At 32.9% G+C, this 21,298-nt stretch overlaps 2 protein-coding genes across 3 annotated transcripts in view; one reads left to right on the top strand and one right to left on the bottom strand.

The window, feature by feature from the left end:
* The window catches only part of LOC125073583, a 124,842-nt gene extending 114,872 nt beyond the window's left edge, over window positions 1–9,970 (top strand). For both annotated transcript variants that reach the window (XM_047684460.1, XM_047684459.1), the window contains exons 10-12: window positions 7,657–7,792; window positions 8,604–8,736; window positions 9,148–9,970. In XM_047684460.1, the coding sequence (XP_047540416.1) occupies window positions 7,657–7,792; window positions 8,604–8,736; window positions 9,148–9,222 (344 nt within the window). In that variant the 3' untranslated portion in view covers window positions 9,223–9,970. The remainder of the gene's footprint in view (window positions 1–7,656; window positions 7,793–8,603; window positions 8,737–9,147) is intronic.
* Window positions 9,971–14,405: 4,435 nt separating this feature from the next.
* The window catches only part of LOC125073405, a 32,199-nt gene continuing 25,306 nt past the window's right edge, over window positions 14,406–21,298 (bottom strand). The window contains exons 4-6 of the mRNA XM_047684223.1: window positions 20,770–20,932; window positions 15,557–15,709; window positions 14,406–14,974 (exon numbers count right to left, since the gene is read on the bottom strand). Of these exons, the coding sequence (XP_047540179.1) occupies window positions 14,890–14,974; window positions 15,557–15,709; window positions 20,770–20,932 (401 nt within the window). The 3' untranslated portion in view covers window positions 14,406–14,889. The remainder of the gene's footprint in view (window positions 14,975–15,556; window positions 15,710–20,769; window positions 20,933–21,298) is intronic.

Raw genomic sequence — 21,298 nt, 5'->3', positions numbered from 1 at the left:
TGGTACCTACCCAGACGGGCTTGCACAAAGCCCTATCACCAAGTATCACGAAAACTCAAAAACTACAATACCTACAAACGTGAAATTTTACAGATAAGTTCTTTATAGGATGTAGACACTAAGAAAACAATTTACGAAACTCCAACCCTAAGGGGGTAGTAACACGGTGTTGAAAGTTTTTGTTTAATAAATTTGGCGCGGGCAAAGCCGCAGGTTCAGCTAGTAAGATTACATTTGTTAAGTTTATTTTATTAAAAAATAATTGATTTAAAAATAGTCGCAAATCATCATTATAAATATTCCATTAAATTTAACACTTCTCATTTTTTAACCTTGTTTAATTCAATTATCTTGTCAGTAATGGCTTTAAATTGTTAACTTATTTTAATTTGAAGCTCTAAACGTCGTGACAACTGACAACGCGTTGTTATAATTAAATCTGAATTTTATACTGTATTGTATCATTCACTGTGTGTGATTAATTAAAAGGCAATTAATTTTTAATATCATAAGTTCAATTTAACGGGAATATATCGTTATAAATGGAACAATATCTAATATTAATTTGTAAAAATACATCTCTTTATTTAATTGTACTGATAGAATCAGTGATAATCATTGTATGTATACGAGACGTAAGGATAAGTTTATAACGTCAAGTTTCCGACTCCGCGAAGTCAATAAATTCTTTTAGGGCAAGGTATCTGTTTCTATAATAAAAATCCGCAGATATTTTTAACTTTGCCGATTCATAAATTCAAATTATTCGTAAAAAAAATCATTGGCGAAGAAGGCATAATTCAATACATGATTATATAGATGATAAAAAAAGCGTTGAGCTAATACTTGTTGACTTCCAGGTAGGACGTATTACGTACATACATATATAATTGTCAACAAGTATTCGCTCCTTTCCTTTCTCTCAACTTTATAATCCTATATTGAATAACATGCCTTTTTTATTAATGTATTTTTTTTAATGTTTTAAAATTATGAATCGGCAAAGTTAAGTAAATATAAACCTCAATGGTTCATTTTAGAATTTATCCACTGAACCTTATGGACATCTTTAGAATGGGCCTTTTTACTGAGATTATAGAGGATCGCAACTATGGTAGTGAGGCAGCCTGATTTTGTTTTAAGAAGAAATATTCGTTTTCTTAGATTCATACACTTGCTATGATGAGTTTTGACGACGGCCACCCCGCGCCATTAAATACAGTTTTAAGCAATTAACGAGCAACTGTCAGAGTGTTAAACTTTAACAAAGCGTTAACTCGTAAATTAGAACTTTCTAATTAAAAACTTGCTAAGTAAGAACGCGCGTTATTCCTTTATCCTGAAAGTATTTCAGTCTTTATGGCTTAAAAACTTGTTTATAATTATTGTTTGACTGCTATTGGATTAAAATTTACATTATACTCATTTGTGAGTCTGTGTAAATGACTTCCAAATTTTACTCTACTACTGTCACAAGGCTTCGACGATTTCCTTTGAAATATTAAGGCAAGTCACTGGGTACGAAATCATCAGGGACTTTCGTTATTTGCAAAAAAATTAGTCAGATTCGATTGTAGAGTTTTTTTATGAAATCATCTTAGATTACTTGTTGATCTAGATTCTCCTAGATAAATTATAGCGCTGCAGATTCCGAGAGTCTAATTCCTCGGGGCATTGAAATGTTATATTGTTTTACTGCCAGTAAAAATTCAGTAGCACACCAGAATTTGAAAGATCGCATCTTTTTATACCTTGGAAAACACGTAAAGCCTGTAGTTCTTGAACTTTTCTTGGTCGTGTTAGATTTGACGTCAAATCAGATTATAAGAGCCAAGTAATAAATAGTGAATTTTTGTCTAAATCGAATCTAACCTGTGCAGTTAGTCTCTCTTGAAAGAGTCCGAGGTAGCCCAATGGTTTTGTATACCGAACCGTAACCAAAGGACGCTAGTTCATATCTAAGCAAGTCGTCATTGTGGTGAATAATAACATCGGAAACTTATGTCGGTGGTTTTGTGCAAACACCTCTGGATAAATAATATCCACTGATCGAAAAATTTAATTTAAATGTGAGTGACCCAGTAACTACAGACGCAGGGGACGTAATATCTTAGTTCCCACTAAAGCATTGTAAATATAGGTGGTTTCCACTTATCATCAAGTTTGGCAATCTATCGATCTATTTAAAATAAATCCGCACGTTTTGGATGGAACTCCGCCACAGTAGTTCCCCTAAACTCCGAGTCATCTCCTCGATAGCGGAGACTTTGCCCAGCGGTGAGAAAACTGACGTTATTTGCGCATGCTACATGATACATCGTTAACTCGTGACCCAATTTTCATACGCAAATTCGTAAATTCAGTTCTGAAAGCAATTTATTGATTTTCATTTATAAGCTTTGAAAGTGATTAATGCTGTAACTATAAGGCTTAATTGGTTTAATTGGTTCTAACAATTTAGACTCTATTGATATTGTTATAAGATTTACATTAGATTGAAGGTTATATAACGAAATGTTATTGTTTTTTTCGCGGTATTAAACGTAGAAGTGTAAGTAAATATATCAAAAACTATTTATTATTATGTCGTATTAAAGGTCTAAATCGATCTGTTGTTTATTGGAAAGCGATTTGTATCTGATCGGTTTGAACCTTTTTTATATTCATGTAAAATCAATAACGGTTTAGTAAAATTAAATTTTGCCACAACTACCGCTATAGTTATAGTTTTTTTATTTGATATTCATTTATTTTCAATTTTGCAAGCAACTCGAGCGAGTTTTATGTCGTTTCGTTATTTTATACGAACAAATTTAATATTAAACTACCACCAGTTCAAAATGCAGATTCTACTGAGAAGAAATGCCAAAAAACTCAGTGGTTACTCTTTTAAATCAACCGCATGTAATAATTGCCTTGCCTTGCGGTTTCTTCTAGCTGGAGGCTGCTTTCCGAAACGGTAGTAGCGTTAAAACGACGATTTAATGGGAGGTAATTTTAAATAAAAAACACTGAGTGACCGACTTTTTTAAACTCGCTAGAGCGTTCTTTCGAATATCCACTAAAGACTAGCGGTCTCTACACCGTCTGTTCGTTGGACAACACAGAATCGCTTACGCATACTGCCATTACGCCCCAATGGTGGACCGGCCTATGTGAGCATCCATTTCTAGGGGAGCCTGGGGCACAGAGACGTTATTAGGTAACAAGACGAGACCTAGACGTTTTGACACCTTAGTCAAGGAAAGATTTACTATCTCCAATTGTATACCAGTGATAATATACTCCTTTTATAATTAGTTACAATTTCTGTCAATATTAAATGGATCATCACTAATCTATACAGTACCACAAATGCCTCTAACATAGGAATGATGATCATTTCTTTAAACTAAAAATAGAGGAGGACCTAAAATTGAACCATGTGGCACTCCTTATTAGCACAGATTCATAAAACTCTATTAAACAAACTTGTTGAACTTAACAATGCTTTACCACAGAGTTTAATATACTCGAATATTAGTATAATATTATGTTACGATAAATCTTTTTAAGATAATTTCCTTTGCAGACGTCTCATGTCTTTATTATTGTAGGTATATAACCGAGCAACTGTATTTTAAGTTGATTTGTATGTATTTATTCCGTGAGGCTTGGGTATCTTAATTTTAATGTAATACTTTCGCCAGCTGTTACAAAAATTTACAATTCAAACCGTTTATAGAACAAAATGCCATTTCGGTTGCAAACAAAGTGGTTACGATTAAATGGTTTTTATTGCAAGCTTTTACTTACCAGTTACTTGAATTATATATATATTAAAGTAATTAAAATATTGCTGTATATTTAACAGAATCTACATAAGAATGAAATTATTTAAAAAAATCGGTCATTGTGACAATTGAAAAAGGAGAACTGAGCCAACTGCTCAGAAGACGTTATAGCGGTCAAACTTAAAACTCACAGGAGCACTCCCTATTCGTTTAGTCTCAGAATCCAGAAGGAGGGCAATGGGACACCCATCGAAATCAGGCGCAAGACCAACTTCACCTTCCAAAGCTCACCGCTAACTTACAAACTTCGGACTGTTAACTTGGCAATAACGTTTTCTCTCTACAATGAAAACTGAGAAAATGCTAAATTTTATAACAAAATCGTTTCGTATCAGACGTTAGACAAATCGTCTATTTTCACTAATGATAATTTTGTTGTGTTCCGGTTAGAAGGGTGAGTGAGCCAGTGTAATCACGGGCACAAGGGACATAACATCTTAGTTCCCAAGGTTGGTGGTGATTTAAGCAATGGTTAATTCTTCTTCAGCGCCTTTGTCTATGGGCGGTGGTGACCACTTACCATCAGGTGGCCCATATGCTCGTCTGCCAACCCATGCCATAAAAAAGTAAGCTTTAGTGTAAGTCCATATTGGGGCACACTCTTATAAGTTATTTTATCGTTAAATATAACTGCTTTTTATTCTTGTTTACATTCAGTAGATCATCTATACCAGTATTATCAATATGAAAATATGTATGTGTGTCTATTACGCGTACACGGCCAAACCTCTGTACCGAATTCGATAACATTTTGTATGAATCAAGCTCGAACTCCCAAGGATAAGCTACTTTTTTATTTGATTATGTCACCCGGCCTATTTGTATCACGACAGCCAACCTCATGTGAGACCAAGCAAATACGCAGGACATATTATAGTGCACAAATGTTTACGCAAACACAGGTGCACTCCCATAATCCGATGAGATGACAAGTCCGACACGACCCGAAAGAGTTCAGGCATAGAACCAAAGGCTTGCCCGACCTGGGTCAGAACCCAGAACCTCGAAAACAGTCGTTTTATTTTAAGCCACTAGGCTAACGAAGCAGTCTTTTTTATATCTAATACCTAATACCTACGTTCTGTCACCTATTTCTACTTACAAATATGGATTTTACTCGAAGTAGATTTCCGTGAGTTTTTATTTCTGAAACGTAATGCTGATTTCATTTATTTATTCAAATAGAAAGGCCGTCTTATCTTTTATCTGTTTCTTTATAAATATTTGATCGAACGAATTGCTAGTGAAGGGCATCTCCAAGTATCTAAGCTAACAATCACAGCGAGATAAGAGAAGGGACCAGCGCACATTGGATTGGTATTGATGTGACTATACAATACTTACAAACTCGTACCGTCTACTAAATTGGTTATTTAGTCGCCTCCATTATTGAGTTTGGTAATATTTGTTCACTAATGCTAGTTTATTACTTAACCATGTATTGGATGAAATTCTGCCACTTGCGTACTGATACACATTGGAGCAGCGAGGTGAAATACTTCAAATCCGCTTGTCAAGAAGAGACCTTTTTTCTTTGCCTGGTAGTTGGACATTTAGAGACTTAATGTAACCACCGGTAATTATAATCGTTTTAGTAAAAGATTTGAATCATAAAAAGAAATAACCAAGATAAGTTAATTTGAAAGACCCTTAATAAAAAATATCTTGATAAATAATATCTATCTTCTATAGTCATCTATCTTTCGTATTAGAATATCTGATTGCATCGCAGTTCCAAAGCTTAAGCAAATAAGAATGAACTCCATAATTGCCGGTCCTAATTTTTTCCACAAGGGACATTGTAAATGTGCGGAAAGGGCCTAAGTTCGGGACGTCCATTTGAAACCAATTTAGTCTAAATATTCATTGAACATACATTGCTATGCCGAGCTGAAGAACACTTAAAATCTTTCATTGTAAATATTATGATTTGAGTACGTAGCTCCCTAAATTTTCCGTCACTCGACAAAGACGAATGATATGTTTAATTGGTGGAAGGGCTTTTGCAAACCCATCTGGGTAAGTACAACCCACTCATCAGGTATTCTACCGCCAAACAGCAGTACTTAGTATTGTTGTGTTCCGGTTTGAAGCGTGAGTGAGCCGGTGTAACTACAGGCACAAGGAAAATAACATCATAGCTCTCAAGATTGGTGTAATGTAGGGAATAGTTATTATTTCTAACAGCGCCAATGTCTATGGGCGGTGGTAACCTCTTAACATCAGGTTGTCCGTCTGCCGGTCCGCCAACCTATTAAATAAAAAAAAACGAGTATGCTAGAGAAAGAGAGAACAGATTAGTCCACGTAATTAGATAAGGATGGCTAGATATATTGTCAATTTTTGTAATCTTACCATCTTAAATTCGGATAACCTGCGACCACACACATGGAACCTAACATGTTTTCGTAACATAATGGGAACGTGATCTAAGAGCTTCATCACTCCATTGCTAAACTACGAGTTTGGTATTGAGTGGATATTTATTGGTACTTGGTACTTGGTGCTTGGTTGAAGTAGACTTTTAAATAAGTTGATATTGTTTTATATCATAAGTTTGTTAATCTAAATAAAAATAACAGCCTATAAACGTTTACTACTGGCCAAATGTCTTCTCTCCCTTTAAGGAGAATGTTTAGAGCTTATTTCCCCCACGCGGCTCCCATGCTGGTTGGTGGATACACATGTGGCAGAATTTCTTTGAAACTAGACTCATGTTTGCTCACGATGTCTTCCGTCACCACCAAGCACGAGATGAATTTATTATAAACACGAATTAGGCTCATGAAAATTCAGTGGTGCTTACCTAAGTTTCGGTTAAGATGCACGCGTACTTACAAGCACCGTACCGTACAACCAACCTGGCTCAAGTTTTACTAAAGCTTAGAATTTTGGACAGGTACTAGTTTAAAAAAAAAAACAAGACATTGTATTTCTTTCGAAAAGTAGAAACCACAAAATGCGTTGTCTGATGGTAAGTTTTCAAGGTCATTGACACTTATAGACATCAGAAAAGAATAGCTGAAATAATGTTATTGAATATTATTTTAGCGCTGTAAAGCGCTTTTTACATTTGATAAATGAAAAGGCTATTTTCATATTAATGTTCCAGATAGCATTTTTATCACTATGGCTTAACGAGAATGTATTTTAATTATAATACAATTTGAATACAATTTAATGTATACGGGTCACAGCTTTGTAGATATTTTAATACGTTTTGTAGCGAATTTAGTGCTTCGTTGGATGGAAACAACATTGCTTTTAGCGATATTGTATCGTAACGTTTTATGGAATTCACGTTCCGAATGGATATATAGGCCTTCGTGCGAGCCCACCTGGGTAGGCACCACCCAACATATTTTACCACCAAACAGCAATACATAATATCATTGTGTTTTGATTTGAGGTGATCTGGTGTGAGAGTTTAATAAAGGCACAAGGGAGTTAACATCTTAGTTTCCGAGGTAAACTAACCTAATCGGTGTCAGTGCGTTTAGCCGGTGGTACCTTTGTCAGTCTGCCAACTTTGAATGAAAAAATATGTACTATTATTTAATTGAGATAGATTTTAACAGTATGATTTTTATTATATATTACTCATACATAAAATATACTTCATTAAAATCCGACACCAAAAAATAAGCCTGGGATTCACAATCAGTGTCTATGTCTTGTGTGTCATGTTACGAAGCGAAAACAACTTAAAACGTATATTTTTGAAACGATGCACTGAATTTATCCTCGAAATTTTATCTAAATAAACAAACATGAATTTAATAAATATTAAGGTATTAACAGACGGAACATTTCCTGGTTACAGAAGGAAAAGCGCTCGCGACGTCGTACGAATGCAAGTTCATTGAAACGTCAGTCGGCATCAACCACAACGTGGACGAGCTGCTTGTTGGACTACTCACGCAAATCAGGCTGAAACAGCAGCACGCTGAGCGAGTCAGGTACGAATATATAACTCAGTTATGTTTTTACAATCGACTTCATGACTAGTTAAATATTCCACAAAAAGCCAAAAAACGTCAGTTACAATTTTTTATAATACAATTTAGTTGGCGGTAGGGCTTTGTGCAAACCCGTTTGTCTGGGTAGGAACAATCCACTCATCAGATATTCTGCCGCTAAGCAGCAATACTTGGTATTGTTGTGGTCCGGTTTGAAGGGTAAGTGAGTCAGTGTAACTACAGACACAAGGGACATAACATCTTAGTTCCGAAGGTTGGTGGCGCATTGGCGAAGTAAGGAATGGTTAATATTTCTAACAGCGCCAATGTCTTTGGGCGGTGGTGACCACTTAACATCAGGGGGCTCATTTGCCGGTCCACCTATTGATTGCATAAAAAAACAGATGTCTTACTGCTCATGTCAAAAGTCCTGGCTTATTGAGAATAAATTTCAGAGCATTGCGAACAGTCATTACTCTGCTCCAAGGACCGCTTAGACATACATGTGGCAGATTTTGATGCGTTCTTGGCAAGTTTTCTAATTAAGGGATGAATTAAAAACATAAATTAAGCACATGAAATCTCAGTGTTCGCTCGAACCTACTTGAACCTACAATCTTCGTTTTTTTATTTATGTATCTCCTCTGACATGTTGTCCGTGCCTTTGGTGTGACTTATCTTTTTTATTTGTACTGTGTCAATTTATAACAAAAAGAAATAAATCTTCAGTTAAAATACATGTGTTCTAGCTAATGCTTGAAGAGTGAGTAATTGTGAAGTGGTAATATGTATGTATTGTCAAATGTTTCAGAAAACGTAGCGGGTCTCGTAAGAACCGCAGTCGTGCGCGCTCGCCTTTGGAAGCGGAGGTGACGCCGGCGCCCGCACCTGCCTCCGCGGCCAGCACGCCCAGAAAACGCACGCGACTGTCAGCCAGTGTGAAGGTACCTTGATAGGAGTACTGTTTACAATACAATTTTTATTACGATTATATTATTGATTAAAAACTTGTTTATTACGATTAAAAGTTAGATGTAAAGTAACTCGTAAGTCATTTTATTTCTGTGCACTGTGATGCTGTTAGCGACGTTACCTACGAAAGATCTATTTCGAGACCACTAAAAATAAGTGTCAAACAGCATTATTGACAGAGCTAATATTTTAATTATTTAACGAGCGACTCTATCTCGTAATTATTTAAACCGTTGCATTTTCTGTATTAATAAGTAGTTAAATTGATTTATTATAAATTAAGTTATAAGTATATAATATTAATGTACTCATATGACGTTTTAGCGGAAAGCGAATGTCAACCATAACGTTTTAATGTGTAATTATGAAAATTCTCTCCTCAGGTCCGTGGTCTTCTCGGGCGAGTCTGGGCACGTGACTCCAAGTCTAAGTCTTGTGAGAATCTCCACGTGCTCTAGCACTCAGTCGCCGAGCCCGTCGCCTGCTTTCCATTCTTCGACTGTGCCGCAAACTACGCCTAGAGTATCCTTGATCCCTACATCATTTAGCGTTAGCCCAACTCTGGGGTAGAGCGAGTCTCCAGTCACTCGGTATTGGCATCATAATCGTAGCAAAATACCTTAAAAACAAATATACCTACGTCATATTCAATAGAACTCATTCGCTCTGAATTCCTGTGTATTCAAAGTTCATAACATCTGTTTGATACTGTGCCACCCGCCTTAGGCGACTTCTCATTTCGCTCTACCCCAGTACCGGCAGTTTTTCTAGCCGTAGCTTTTCCCTGTCTACGAAAATCATTTGGTTCCTCTCAATGCGTATCAGAAATATTGAGTTTTAAAAGTTCGTAGATTGATATCAGAAATAGTTATTCCAAGTAATTTGATATTGTGAAAAAAAACTGAATTAATTTAAAACTAAAATAAAAAAAAAACAGATTAATTACATTTAAAAAAGTATTTTCTTTATATAATTGGCGTATCAAACTTGTACTATTAATTATATTATTTTGATGTACGGTCAGGATCAAAAAACGCTTTTCGCTAAAAAAAACGCTTGCGGCAAATTGACGGGCCGGCGACATTGTCATATTGACATTAATAAATATTAAGAGAAATTAACTTGTATGTCATATATTACGGTATTTGTTCCGTAAGAAATATTTTGGAATTTAAATATAAACGCAATTTTTATAAATGTTACAAGCAACGCCATCTTTTGGACGACTAGTCTTTTAAGTTTTAATATTATTTACTTAGCTTTTTGAGAAAATTATTCTGAAAGTGTTTTAAGTCATTAAAAAAGTATTAATAGAAGTATTCGAGAGTGTAGTTATTATAATAAATATATGTGATCCTATCGTGTCTCCTTAATTTATATTTCAAGTAGATGTTAGATTATATAATAAAAAATAACACGTTCATTATAAACTATTATTATTAATGACATTAAAAAATAAATCATTATTATTATATAAAATTATACATTAATGAAACGTGTATCATTATAATATGTCAGCACATTTAAAATTAGAATGTATTCGAAAATAAATTATCTTACAGGTTATAAAGTTTTGTATATGCATTTATTACGTATTATGGCATTTTATTATCAATGAATTATTATCAATACATTTAACTAATATAAGAAACATTGTACATTGATTGAAAGGTCAGACATATTAGTGATTGCATACAGTATTGTAAAAATTTAGATTATATATATAATTATATTATAATGAAGTAAATCATCTATTCTTCCAATTTATACTTTAATAGTTCATTTATTAGAGAGATTCTTCTAGAAATTTCGATTCTATTCTTTGTTAACTTTATAATTAATTTTATAGATCTTCCGAATCCTTCTTGAGCTGTTAAAAAATAACCAAACGGGTCCACGGCTTCAAAATGTAAGCTAACGAATTAGAGGTAGAAATATAAGGACTTATTGACGTATAGTCGTACGAAAGAGATTGTAACAGCGTACACGTTTTGCGCGGTAACATGGACTGTTAATTCATTGAAATATGATAGAAATAGCAAGTTATTGGAAATTGGTGGATACATTTGTCCAGTCCATGTTATAGTGTAAAGTTTATAGAGCATCGTAGAGCGATCGGGCATCTGAAAGAGACAGAGCTATTTTAAGTAACGTGAGATGTAGAAAATAGATCATCATTGGTAAAAGTTTTCGGCGGAACGGCGCGGACATTTTATGAATTAAATAACAAAATTGAATCCATCCAAATGATTTTATTTGCCAAAATAAAATTAAAATCTCTGACGTTTGCGTAGCGTAGAGTGATTTAGTGACCCGTATAGTATTGTGTTTTATATAAACTTTAGCTGGACATATAAACCGGACTCTACAATGTAAAAGCAAATCGTGTAATATGCAAAATTGTAATTTTATTTATATGTAGTTTTAGTTTATTGAAAATAAAACAAACGGAAATACTTTTTATATAAACTCTGTATTAAATAAATTAAATAACAACGAGCAAAACTTCGCCACCTTCGCCATGTTGATCACCACCGAAGACAAATAGACAAATGAACCAATACTAGTAATTACATAACTTAACATAACACTTAAGACATCCAAAACCGTTAATCCGTCAATATATTTGATAATATCAAGACTGAAAGTTGATTTAATAAAGAGTATGCTAGATAGATTTTGCCAGTCTGTCTCAGGAGTCACAAATAATCTACTGTCTACAGGAACCGCCTGCAGGAGATTAATTGACATCTTCGAATTAATAATTTGACATGCATCCATTCGTCACGGTGCAAATATGGTGCAACTGAAACCATGCACCATTTATGTTATAATAATTCCGTTCTACAATATTATACTCAACGCCTTCTCATTTTTGCTATTTATTTTTTTTTATAAATATTGCTTGTTTATATATTTACAACAGACAGATGTATTTCGATATAATAACGTTTGCTTAAAATCATGTAAGATTCAACATTCATTTTACAATTGCAAAGTACAGTCCGTTTTATATGCCTCAAAGCAAATAGACGTTTAATTTATTAGTAACCAAGTATAGCGTTCTGTTTTTTCATAGGATTAATGCCCTAGACCTATAAGCGATCCTTTACGACATAATTTCAATTTGAGTGCCTGATATTGAGTAAATATTTTAATCCCTCCGTAATATGTACCCAATTTGCCTTATTTTATTAGTATTTGTTTCGTAGCTGACGCGTGTATTTAGACGCTAGGATAAAATACAATTATACTAATATTTTTAATTGTATTTAGAAATATCTGAATTACTGATTATAATGATAAGATCGTAGTTCATTTATTATACGTATTTGTAAATGTTTCGATGTTTCTGTCATTCGAGTGTGTCTGAGTTGTTTCATTTATAAATGATTATATAAACAAGAGGAATAAATGAAACGCCTCCTAACGTAGATTAAAATATATCGTAGTTATTAAAGCGTGGAAGCTAAATCCTGAAAGCATTTAATTATGACAGTATAATATAACGCTTTATTATATCCCAGGGTCCAAATAAAAACACCAATTTCACCTCACCCTTGGACAATCCTGGACTATCCTAGAAGTGATCTAGTCCATCAGGAGTCATTAGTCAAATTAGAGGCTTAGCTATTGTAGACGAGTTTGATCATTGATTATCATTATTATATAATAATCATTATTTCGTACTTTTTCATTATTATAATATAATTTATTTCGACGTTTTATTATTTATATTATTATAAATATAAATATAAAAATAGTAACCGAAAATTAAATTAAATTAATTACTTTAACGTAAACAAATTTAAATATGATGTCAAGACAAAATGTAAACTTTTGATTTAGTTAGAATTTTATTACAAAGTGAATATTTATTAATGATATTATATTATATTGATATTCAATGATCGGATGATCAATTATAAAAATGAAGGTAGAAAGAAAAAACCAGGGAATTGACAATAAGGGTATCTTAGATATATTTCAAGCTTAAACTACTTCTGGCATTAAATGTACGCAATGCTTTCCGTTTACAAATAATCATCATATCATTATTTGAATTTATGCAAAAATATCAGAGTAACAGCCTAAGCAGTAACAGTCAGAGCGCTCCTAAATGGGAGCTTGAGGTTGTTCCACAGCTTTACTTCAGTGGAAAACCACACACAGTATTTATCTGTACCCATTCAGATTTTCTCGCAAAGTTTTTCTTTTCACGAACACAAATTATGCAGCTGAAAACCCAGTGAAGATTGTCTAAAGTTGACTCAGTGACATTCGATTAAGATACAAATGTTTAATCCAATGGGTATCCAATGGGTATTATATCCAATTCAAATATATGGAGTTCTTATATTTTCAAATGATAAACTATGAGAAAAGCCTCTTGCAACCACTTTTATCCCTCTTTCGCTCCTCTCGGCATCAGGTCCCAAAGTCTGAACTTAATACTAAGTCCAAACCTAATTATTCATTGGACCACATTAAGCAATATATATCTAAATAAAGTTTTCATAGTTTTTCGTAGGCGTAGCTTACCTTAGATTTTTATATCATTATAATGATAAAATAAATTTAATGACTCCCCTGTATCATCGTTGTGTCCTTATAAATATTTCACCCGTATTTTGATCTTTCGAAACTTAGTATGTGTTATTCATTAGATGTCATTAATATTTAATAATAATGATGAATTACGAAAGATTTATACAGCTTTTACTTAAATAACCAGTAATAGTTACGTATAATTCGAACACTCAGTACTTTTAGCTTATCGTTTATTTATATATAAATTATATATTCAAATAATAATCAAAGAATTACTTTGTAAAAATAATCTATTTATATTGTAAATTTACAATTTGTACAAATTTACATGTGAGATTAATTTGTATAACGACATTATAAACTACAATAAAATTCTAGATGGCAAACATTATCAATATTTTGTTGCAATTTTATAGAACATTCACTTAGTAAATATTGTATTACATAATATCAAAACATATTTAATTAATTCAATATTCATGGAACATTTGCATAGCTAACATAACTATGTCAGAAAATTTTAAGACCAAAAATATAACCACAAACTTATAGTATGTAATTAAAAATGGTTGTATATTATATAAAATTGACTCGGTACATTTAAATTTGTCATGTTAGCTTTGCGGTATTCCACAAATAGTATTTTCTGCCATTTCTAATATTCATGTTAAATTTAGTATTCGACTGGACTGCACATTATACCATAATGTAATATGATAAAGGAAACATATCTATTATACACAGATTTCTGATAAATTTTTGCGCACAACATTATAGATATCACACTTGTAGATTCAGCGTAGAACGGGACGTTAATGGATGATTTTTGCCAATTCACTTGTTTCGTTTTTAATTCTACAAATTGAAAAACCCTAAATAGTTTTTTTTTAATAATAAATAATATTATTGATTCTGTTTTACATTTTAAAAAGGTAGCGTTCCATTTTTAAATTACGAATTTTCAAATATCATCCTGTCCCAATTTCAAACGATTTTTGGAATGTTTTTGTTACTTATATAATTTATATAAATATTTTACTTTATATTCGAATTACATAGTATTATTTATTTGTTAAATGTGACGTTTCTATATATATTCTGATGTTTCTTATATAAAAAAAAATAAACGTAAGTTGTGTTTGATTTATTGCCCTATACGTACCCTTAATAGTTTAAATATTGCTACGACATTTACGTATCAAGAAGTCTGTTTTACCGATTAAATGAAACGTCGGTAAAACAGGATTTTTCGTAACAAAATGAAGAAGAAATAGAGGAAAATCTGGAATATTTTATATTTACAATCATTGGTCATAGGCCATACTTTTTATCACGAAAACACATTTTTGAGAAACATACCAACTTAACACAATTATACCCAAACAATTATGGCTGTGTCAATTATACACAGTCGATGCGAAATTATTCTTATTTCTTACACAACATGCATAAGTTAAAAAGGCTTAAGATTGAACTTATAATGGTTCTTAATCTTTAAAGAATAAGGTCAAATTTCGCATGTTAAGCCATTTTGAATATCATTAATTACGTCTTTTTCACGTGGGATTTTGTTATTAATAAGTTTCGTTGTCAAACCATTGCCACATTTTCGGTTTCGTGTAATCCAATTCGTATTCTTCACACTTGAGGCCTGTTATTCTGTAGACAATAATAAATATCGAATTAAATTATAATTGAGACATATATATCACAATCGTCTACGAACATGAAATTTTAGTTTGAAAAATTATGCAATACAGAATCATTTCTGTTTTATATCATTATAATGATAAAATTGATTTTCGTCTTCTCGAATCTTTATAAATATTTTATTATTATTTTAATCTTAGTATTTTAGACGCTACCATTTAGTGTTTTGAAATTTTTGCTTGTAAGATGGGCCGAGTAAACATATATTGTACGTTTGAGAACATATAAGGCTCAGAAAAAACCTTAACACAGCCATTCATAGTAATATTTTGGCAAGGATGAGATTTGAACTAAAGTATTTCCAATTTAAACGGAATATCATTTGACATTGACTTAACATTATACCGATCTTCCTGTTTTGTAAGTCTCATATTTTTTTTTTCTTTCTTAGAAATAACCTATCGAAGAATCTCAATACTATGTAGTATGAGTTCTTACTTGGAGTTTTGGCATGTATTTTGCTGTAGTGGTCTTCTTTCTACAAATGTCATCCTAGACGACTTATTAACTTCTTAATATTAAAGTACTAACCTCGTACGTCTCACACAGCGGACGATAGGGTGGGTTTTCCTGAAGCACTGCGGACCCAAGACATTGAAGTAGGTGAGACCGATCTGCGCTGACACGAGTGAGTTAGTCTTTCGGAGGCACTCGCGGAACTTTGCGTCGCAACTGCAGTGAGACCTATAACAATATATATTGAAATTTTAAAGAAAAAGTTAATTACAATGACAAGATGGCCTAGTCGTTAGAATAGGTATATATCACAGCTGAAGATTGCAGGTTCAGATCAGGACGAGAAGAATCTCAATTTTCATGTGCTTAATTTGTGTATATAATTCGTCTCGGTGGCAAAATGTTGTGAGGAACCCAGGCAGGGTTCCTTACAATCTGATATGTAATACTGCCAAATGTGTACCCATCTATATGATTAGGAGAAGCGAGCTGTAATTAGCTCCAAGCCTTCGTAACAGAAGACTTCCAACAGTGGGATATTTACAGGCCATTATAACTATTAAATATAAATAATGTTCTCTTTATAATCTAGGCAGATTTCTACATCACGAAAAGGTCAAAAGAAAATCAAATCAAAATCAATCAATCATTTGATTAAATCAATAAACTTTGATATTTAATAAAAAAAATATACGTAGGACCTTATGTGATAGTGTTGTTTTGTGTGTCTTGACATTATTATTTATTTGACCCGTTTACACGGGTAATATTCGTATTGTAATATTCAAGCGCCTACTACTTTTATAATAGCAATTATATGATGTGCGTATTGCTTTTATTTTTGAATGAGCTATTATTGTTTATACTAGTTAAAGCTTAAGAATTTGTATTTGAATGCATTAATAAAACAATTTACAATTCTCTTTGTTCAAAAGGCTGTTTATTTAGGATATTTGTAGACTATATTATTATTGTACGATCTGATTATGTTAACGCGAGGAACAGCCTGCTATCTTATACATATACTATGCCGTCGTTTAAATTACATTGTAAAAGAATTATAATATCAAATTGATTTTTAGGATCGTGAAGTTTAGATTATTTTATTTGAACCCGAAATCATCGGTTAAGATGCACGCGTTCCAACCACTAGGCCATCTCGGTTCTCAGAATTCATATTTTATAATTGAAATTTGAAATGTAAAAGTCCTTGAGGATCGAATATCTTACAATTTTCCTTCTCTTTCATAATATTAACGATCCTTTAAATAATATACTTCTATAAACAACATTGTATCAGGTAAGTGGTTAAATCAATACAACGCCATTATGGCACTAATGACCCGTGTAATTATATAATTAAAATAATAAACCAAGTATTATTTAAACGAGAGATAATTTCGGAGCAATGTCACTTTCACAGTGTTGTGTAACCCTTTGTCAAATAACAAGTTTGTTTCCGCCGTACTTTGATGGTATAGATAAAAAATAACGTTTACTTGTGTTTGTATTGTCCGTACGATTAAGTTGTGACTTTGTACTTTATTCTACTTAGTACTTGTGGTACATATGTGACAGAATTTCATTGAAATTAGACACATGCAGGTTTCCTCACGTAGTTTCCTTCACCACCGAGTACGAGATAAACTTTAAACACAAATTAAGCACATGAAAATTCAGTGGTGTTTGCCTGGGTTTGAACCCGAAATCATCGGTTAATATGCACGCGTTCTAACCACTGGGCCATCTCGGCTCTTATAACAAATCACCGGTTCTTTATCGAAGTAATTCGATTTCATTATTTTTCACGGGCTTCGACTAAACTTTCACCTCAAATTTTAAGCGAATAAGACTATTACATAAGCGATTGAAATAAAACGATTCTCTGTTTCCCCAGATGTTCTTAATCAATTTTAATTCATATATTATGTCCGTCTGAGAGTGCATCGTTCGTCTGGTAAGGCAGTTAAGGCAAAAAAAAGTTATTGAGTTTTCCGTTTAAGCCAAGAAATTTACCCAGAGAGCACATTAACCACCATGTATACGAATAGCCTGCGGTTACACTGGCTGGAATTCAAATATAATAAGTACTGCCTAGACGTTCATAAACTTGCCGGTAGAAAATGTGCTGGGTGTGCTATCCAGAAGGGCTTGCATACCCTAACAAGTTAGTTCTGTTAACGGGTTCGCTTTAAATGAAGATTTTTTGACGTGATCTTCATAAACTGCCGGAGATGTGTGGAAATGTTAAACGAAATGGTTTAGATAAAATATTTACGATAATTTTCCAAAGCAGATACCTATGTAATTTTTAAAAAACTAAATCCGTTTTCCCCCTTTCGCACCTGGTAGAAACGCTGTCCAATATATTTAATTTTAATAGATGGTGTGATTTTTCCTTTCAGTAAATTGTCACTAAGATTTGTTTTTTCTTTGAACATGTTATTAGTTTTGTAAAAACTAAGATCGTTTTTTAAGGTAAGGTCTGACGTTGACAAGGCGTCTGCCAACTGACCTGGGCTTCTGGGATAGCTGACTATGAGCTAATAATGTTTAATTTTTGTTTTCTCTGTTATTTTAGGGAGCAACTAAAACTGATTCCTTAAACATTTGGTTTAAAAAATATTGTGCACGATATTCTTTTCAATGAATTATGTGTAAGCAATAAAATTAGTTCTGTGATGGTCAAGTTATAAAAATAAACCTTCATAAATTTACTCCTCACATAAAATCTCGAGCATCCCAGTTAATATTTTCTGTAACATAAACGTATTTAAACTATTTTTTAGTTCTCGCTTTTCTACCGACGACAACCAGACATTTTTATGTCAATAAAAGAACGTTCCAGAGTATGTAAGTTTAATATATCTAGTAAGTAGTTGATCACTACTAGTATGTCACGTGTTCTATAGTTCTCTAACTAGGCCTCGCGTACGTGAGCTTTGTTACGTACGGTTTTCTCGTTTACCCACAGAACTCTAATAGGAGATCGTAAACGATAAAATCACAATAAAACGTAACCAACATAAAATTAGCAAGAACTTACTGTTATTACAAAATAACCCCATATTTTAAATGTCGAAATTTTTCATATACAGAAATGTTTTTGCATCACATTCTTAACTGATACGCGTTGACAAAGAGGGTAATGAGTTAATCATTAAATATAATATATGGTTATAAACAAGAGACTTGTCACCAGAATAAGCAGGTTGTCAGGTAGCTTGACTAATGACCATATATACTATTTAAGCAAAATGTATTACTTGGTGGTAGGACTTTGTGTAGCCTCATTTTTTTTATGGCATTGGTTGGCGGAGGAGCATATGGGCCACCTGATGGTAAGTGGTCACCACCACCCATAGCCAAAGGCGCTGTAAGAATTATTAATCATTCCTTGCATCATCTATGCGCCACCAACCTTGGGAACTAAGATGTTATGTCCTTGTGCCTGTGATTACACTGGCTCAATCACCCTTCTAACCGGAACACAACAATACAGAGTACAGTTATTTGGCGGTAGAATATCTGACGAGTGGGTGGTACATTATTATTACATATTCTTCCCAAACAGCAATAATTAGTATGTAAAGAATGGTTAATATTTCTTGCAGCGGCAATGTCTATAAGGGTCGCCACCACTTACCACTTACCATCAGTGACCAATTTTCTCGTCCACCTCGACATATAATTTCATACGAATTGAAGTTTCGTTCAAAGAGAAAGTGAATTCACTAATATTATCCTTATGAACATCTCGTTCACGACAAATTGGGCATAATCATGGATCAAAATGCCTATGTGTGCCTTTTCCCATATTTTTCTTATCTTAACAAAGAACTAACTCAAATTTGATGAAGCTGTTTGTCGTCTATCAAATACGAAAGTGTTATTCGACCCGTTTAGAAGCAATAAGGCGTTGATACCGGTAATATTTGAAGGCAATCTTTATCGATGACATAATAGAGATTACGCAAGCGTTTATATTTGAAATATTACTATTTAAAGATATAATAACTGTTTTTGACGACCTGCGAAATGTTTTACATAAATATAGAATAATAAAATAGTTCTAAAAGTAATAAAACAGACAAAAATAATATTTCAGTAAGAATTTTTCCGAAATTGAAAGATAAAATTGACGTCCAGTAATTTCAACCACAAGTCCGATAAAGTTCTATGTATAAAATTTAGTTTAAAATATAAAAATAAAAATTCTTGTTAAATAACATGGGTAGAAAAATTTCAATTATCGGCTTTTCTCTTTCAGTTTATAAAAACCGCATTAAAAATCCCTTGGGTAGTATCTAGTAGTAAATAGTAATAAAGGATCTAAGCGTACAGACGACTTTGTTTAATACCATATAGAAATATACCTCGCTGGTGCAAAATTAGCATATACTATAGACATGAGTCGAACTACTTACAGCAAAGAATTTTGCTAGTAACCACAAATTTGTTTTTTTTTAGCTATATTTAACCGCTTGTAAGTGTTTGTGACTGTATGAAATGAAATGAATGAAATCTTATCACCATATTTCGATTATCCAATTGTGTGGCCCTCTGTGTGACTAAAATATTTGACCCACAATCACGCCATGATAACTAACTCTCTTTGAGAATGTTTTGGTAATTTCCCGCCACCATACTTTAATGGTCATTTATACAACTTATGACATCATGGTGGTTTTTATAGCAGGCACTGTCCCCGTCACCAAACTCAAATATAACATTTTCGAGTATAATAATTAATAAGTCTACAATCCTAATGACCTTGACTATGAATTCGTTAAAACCTGTGTCAATGACCTTACAAATAAACTTGTTATTCTACAAGTTAATTTTATAAAAAATATTTCAGATGCGTTAAGACGAATCAGTTCTCGTAGTAAATAAATATTCTGAAGATAGAAGATATTTCGCTAAATTTTGGAACAACCACCATACCAATCGCCATGCCAATCAGTATATATAAGGAGGTAAACGTCCGCTAGGTTCTTCTAGAAGTTCATAATTACAGCGTGTTACTGTTGGCCACAGCAATAATCTCTATTATAGTAAGTAAATAATCTCTATTCTAATAAATCTCCTCATAAGAATATTTGTTCATTAGAACAGGCTTTTAGGCGTAAAAAAAAGGTTGCTTAAATATGAATACACTTAAGAAGCGTAATTTTTAAAGTCTATAATAGAAATAAAGTTCCACCGGTCAGACTGTGGACTTTACTGAAAAATGATTTCGAGAAGTTCTCCTGAATTTGCAAACTAACATAAATAAAGGAACTTACCGTGTGAAAAGTCCGGTGTTAGTGAGACCGAACTTTGTTTCACCAGCTGAGATGTACATCTTGCAGGCGTCATGCTGTCTACAGCATGTGTCGGTGAAGAAGAAGAGACCTAGATCTCCAGAACGTGCTTGGGGTGAATGGCCATCACCACACCAGATCGTGCCTGTGACAAGTTAAAAAATGTTGAAGTAGTTCCAAAAAAATTGCAAGACACACGAAAGACAAGGAAGATAAAACTAATGGAAGTTCTACATAATCACCATTTATAAATAAATATAGATTATGTGTAAATAAATCAATATTATGAAATCCAAATTTCATATATTTTGGACATGGCATATTAATCTGCAACAAGTTTTTAAAATTAAAGAGGAAAATATATTTACTGTCATATAATTAAATAAATAAAATGTTACGTTCTCTAACCTTCACTGAAAACCCGGAAATAATTCACAATAAAATACAAGGATATATTCAGAAAAAAAAAGATACATACATGGCTTATTCATAATATAATATAGTGTCAACA

This window comes from Vanessa atalanta, chromosome 24 (assembly GCF_905147765.1).
Source record: "Vanessa atalanta chromosome 24, ilVanAtal1.2, whole genome shotgun sequence".
Taxonomy (NCBI): domain Eukaryota; kingdom Metazoa; phylum Arthropoda; class Insecta; order Lepidoptera; family Nymphalidae; genus Vanessa; species Vanessa atalanta.
The sequence above is the reverse complement of the archived record's forward strand: the minus strand, read 5'-3'. Positions and strand labels throughout refer to the sequence as shown.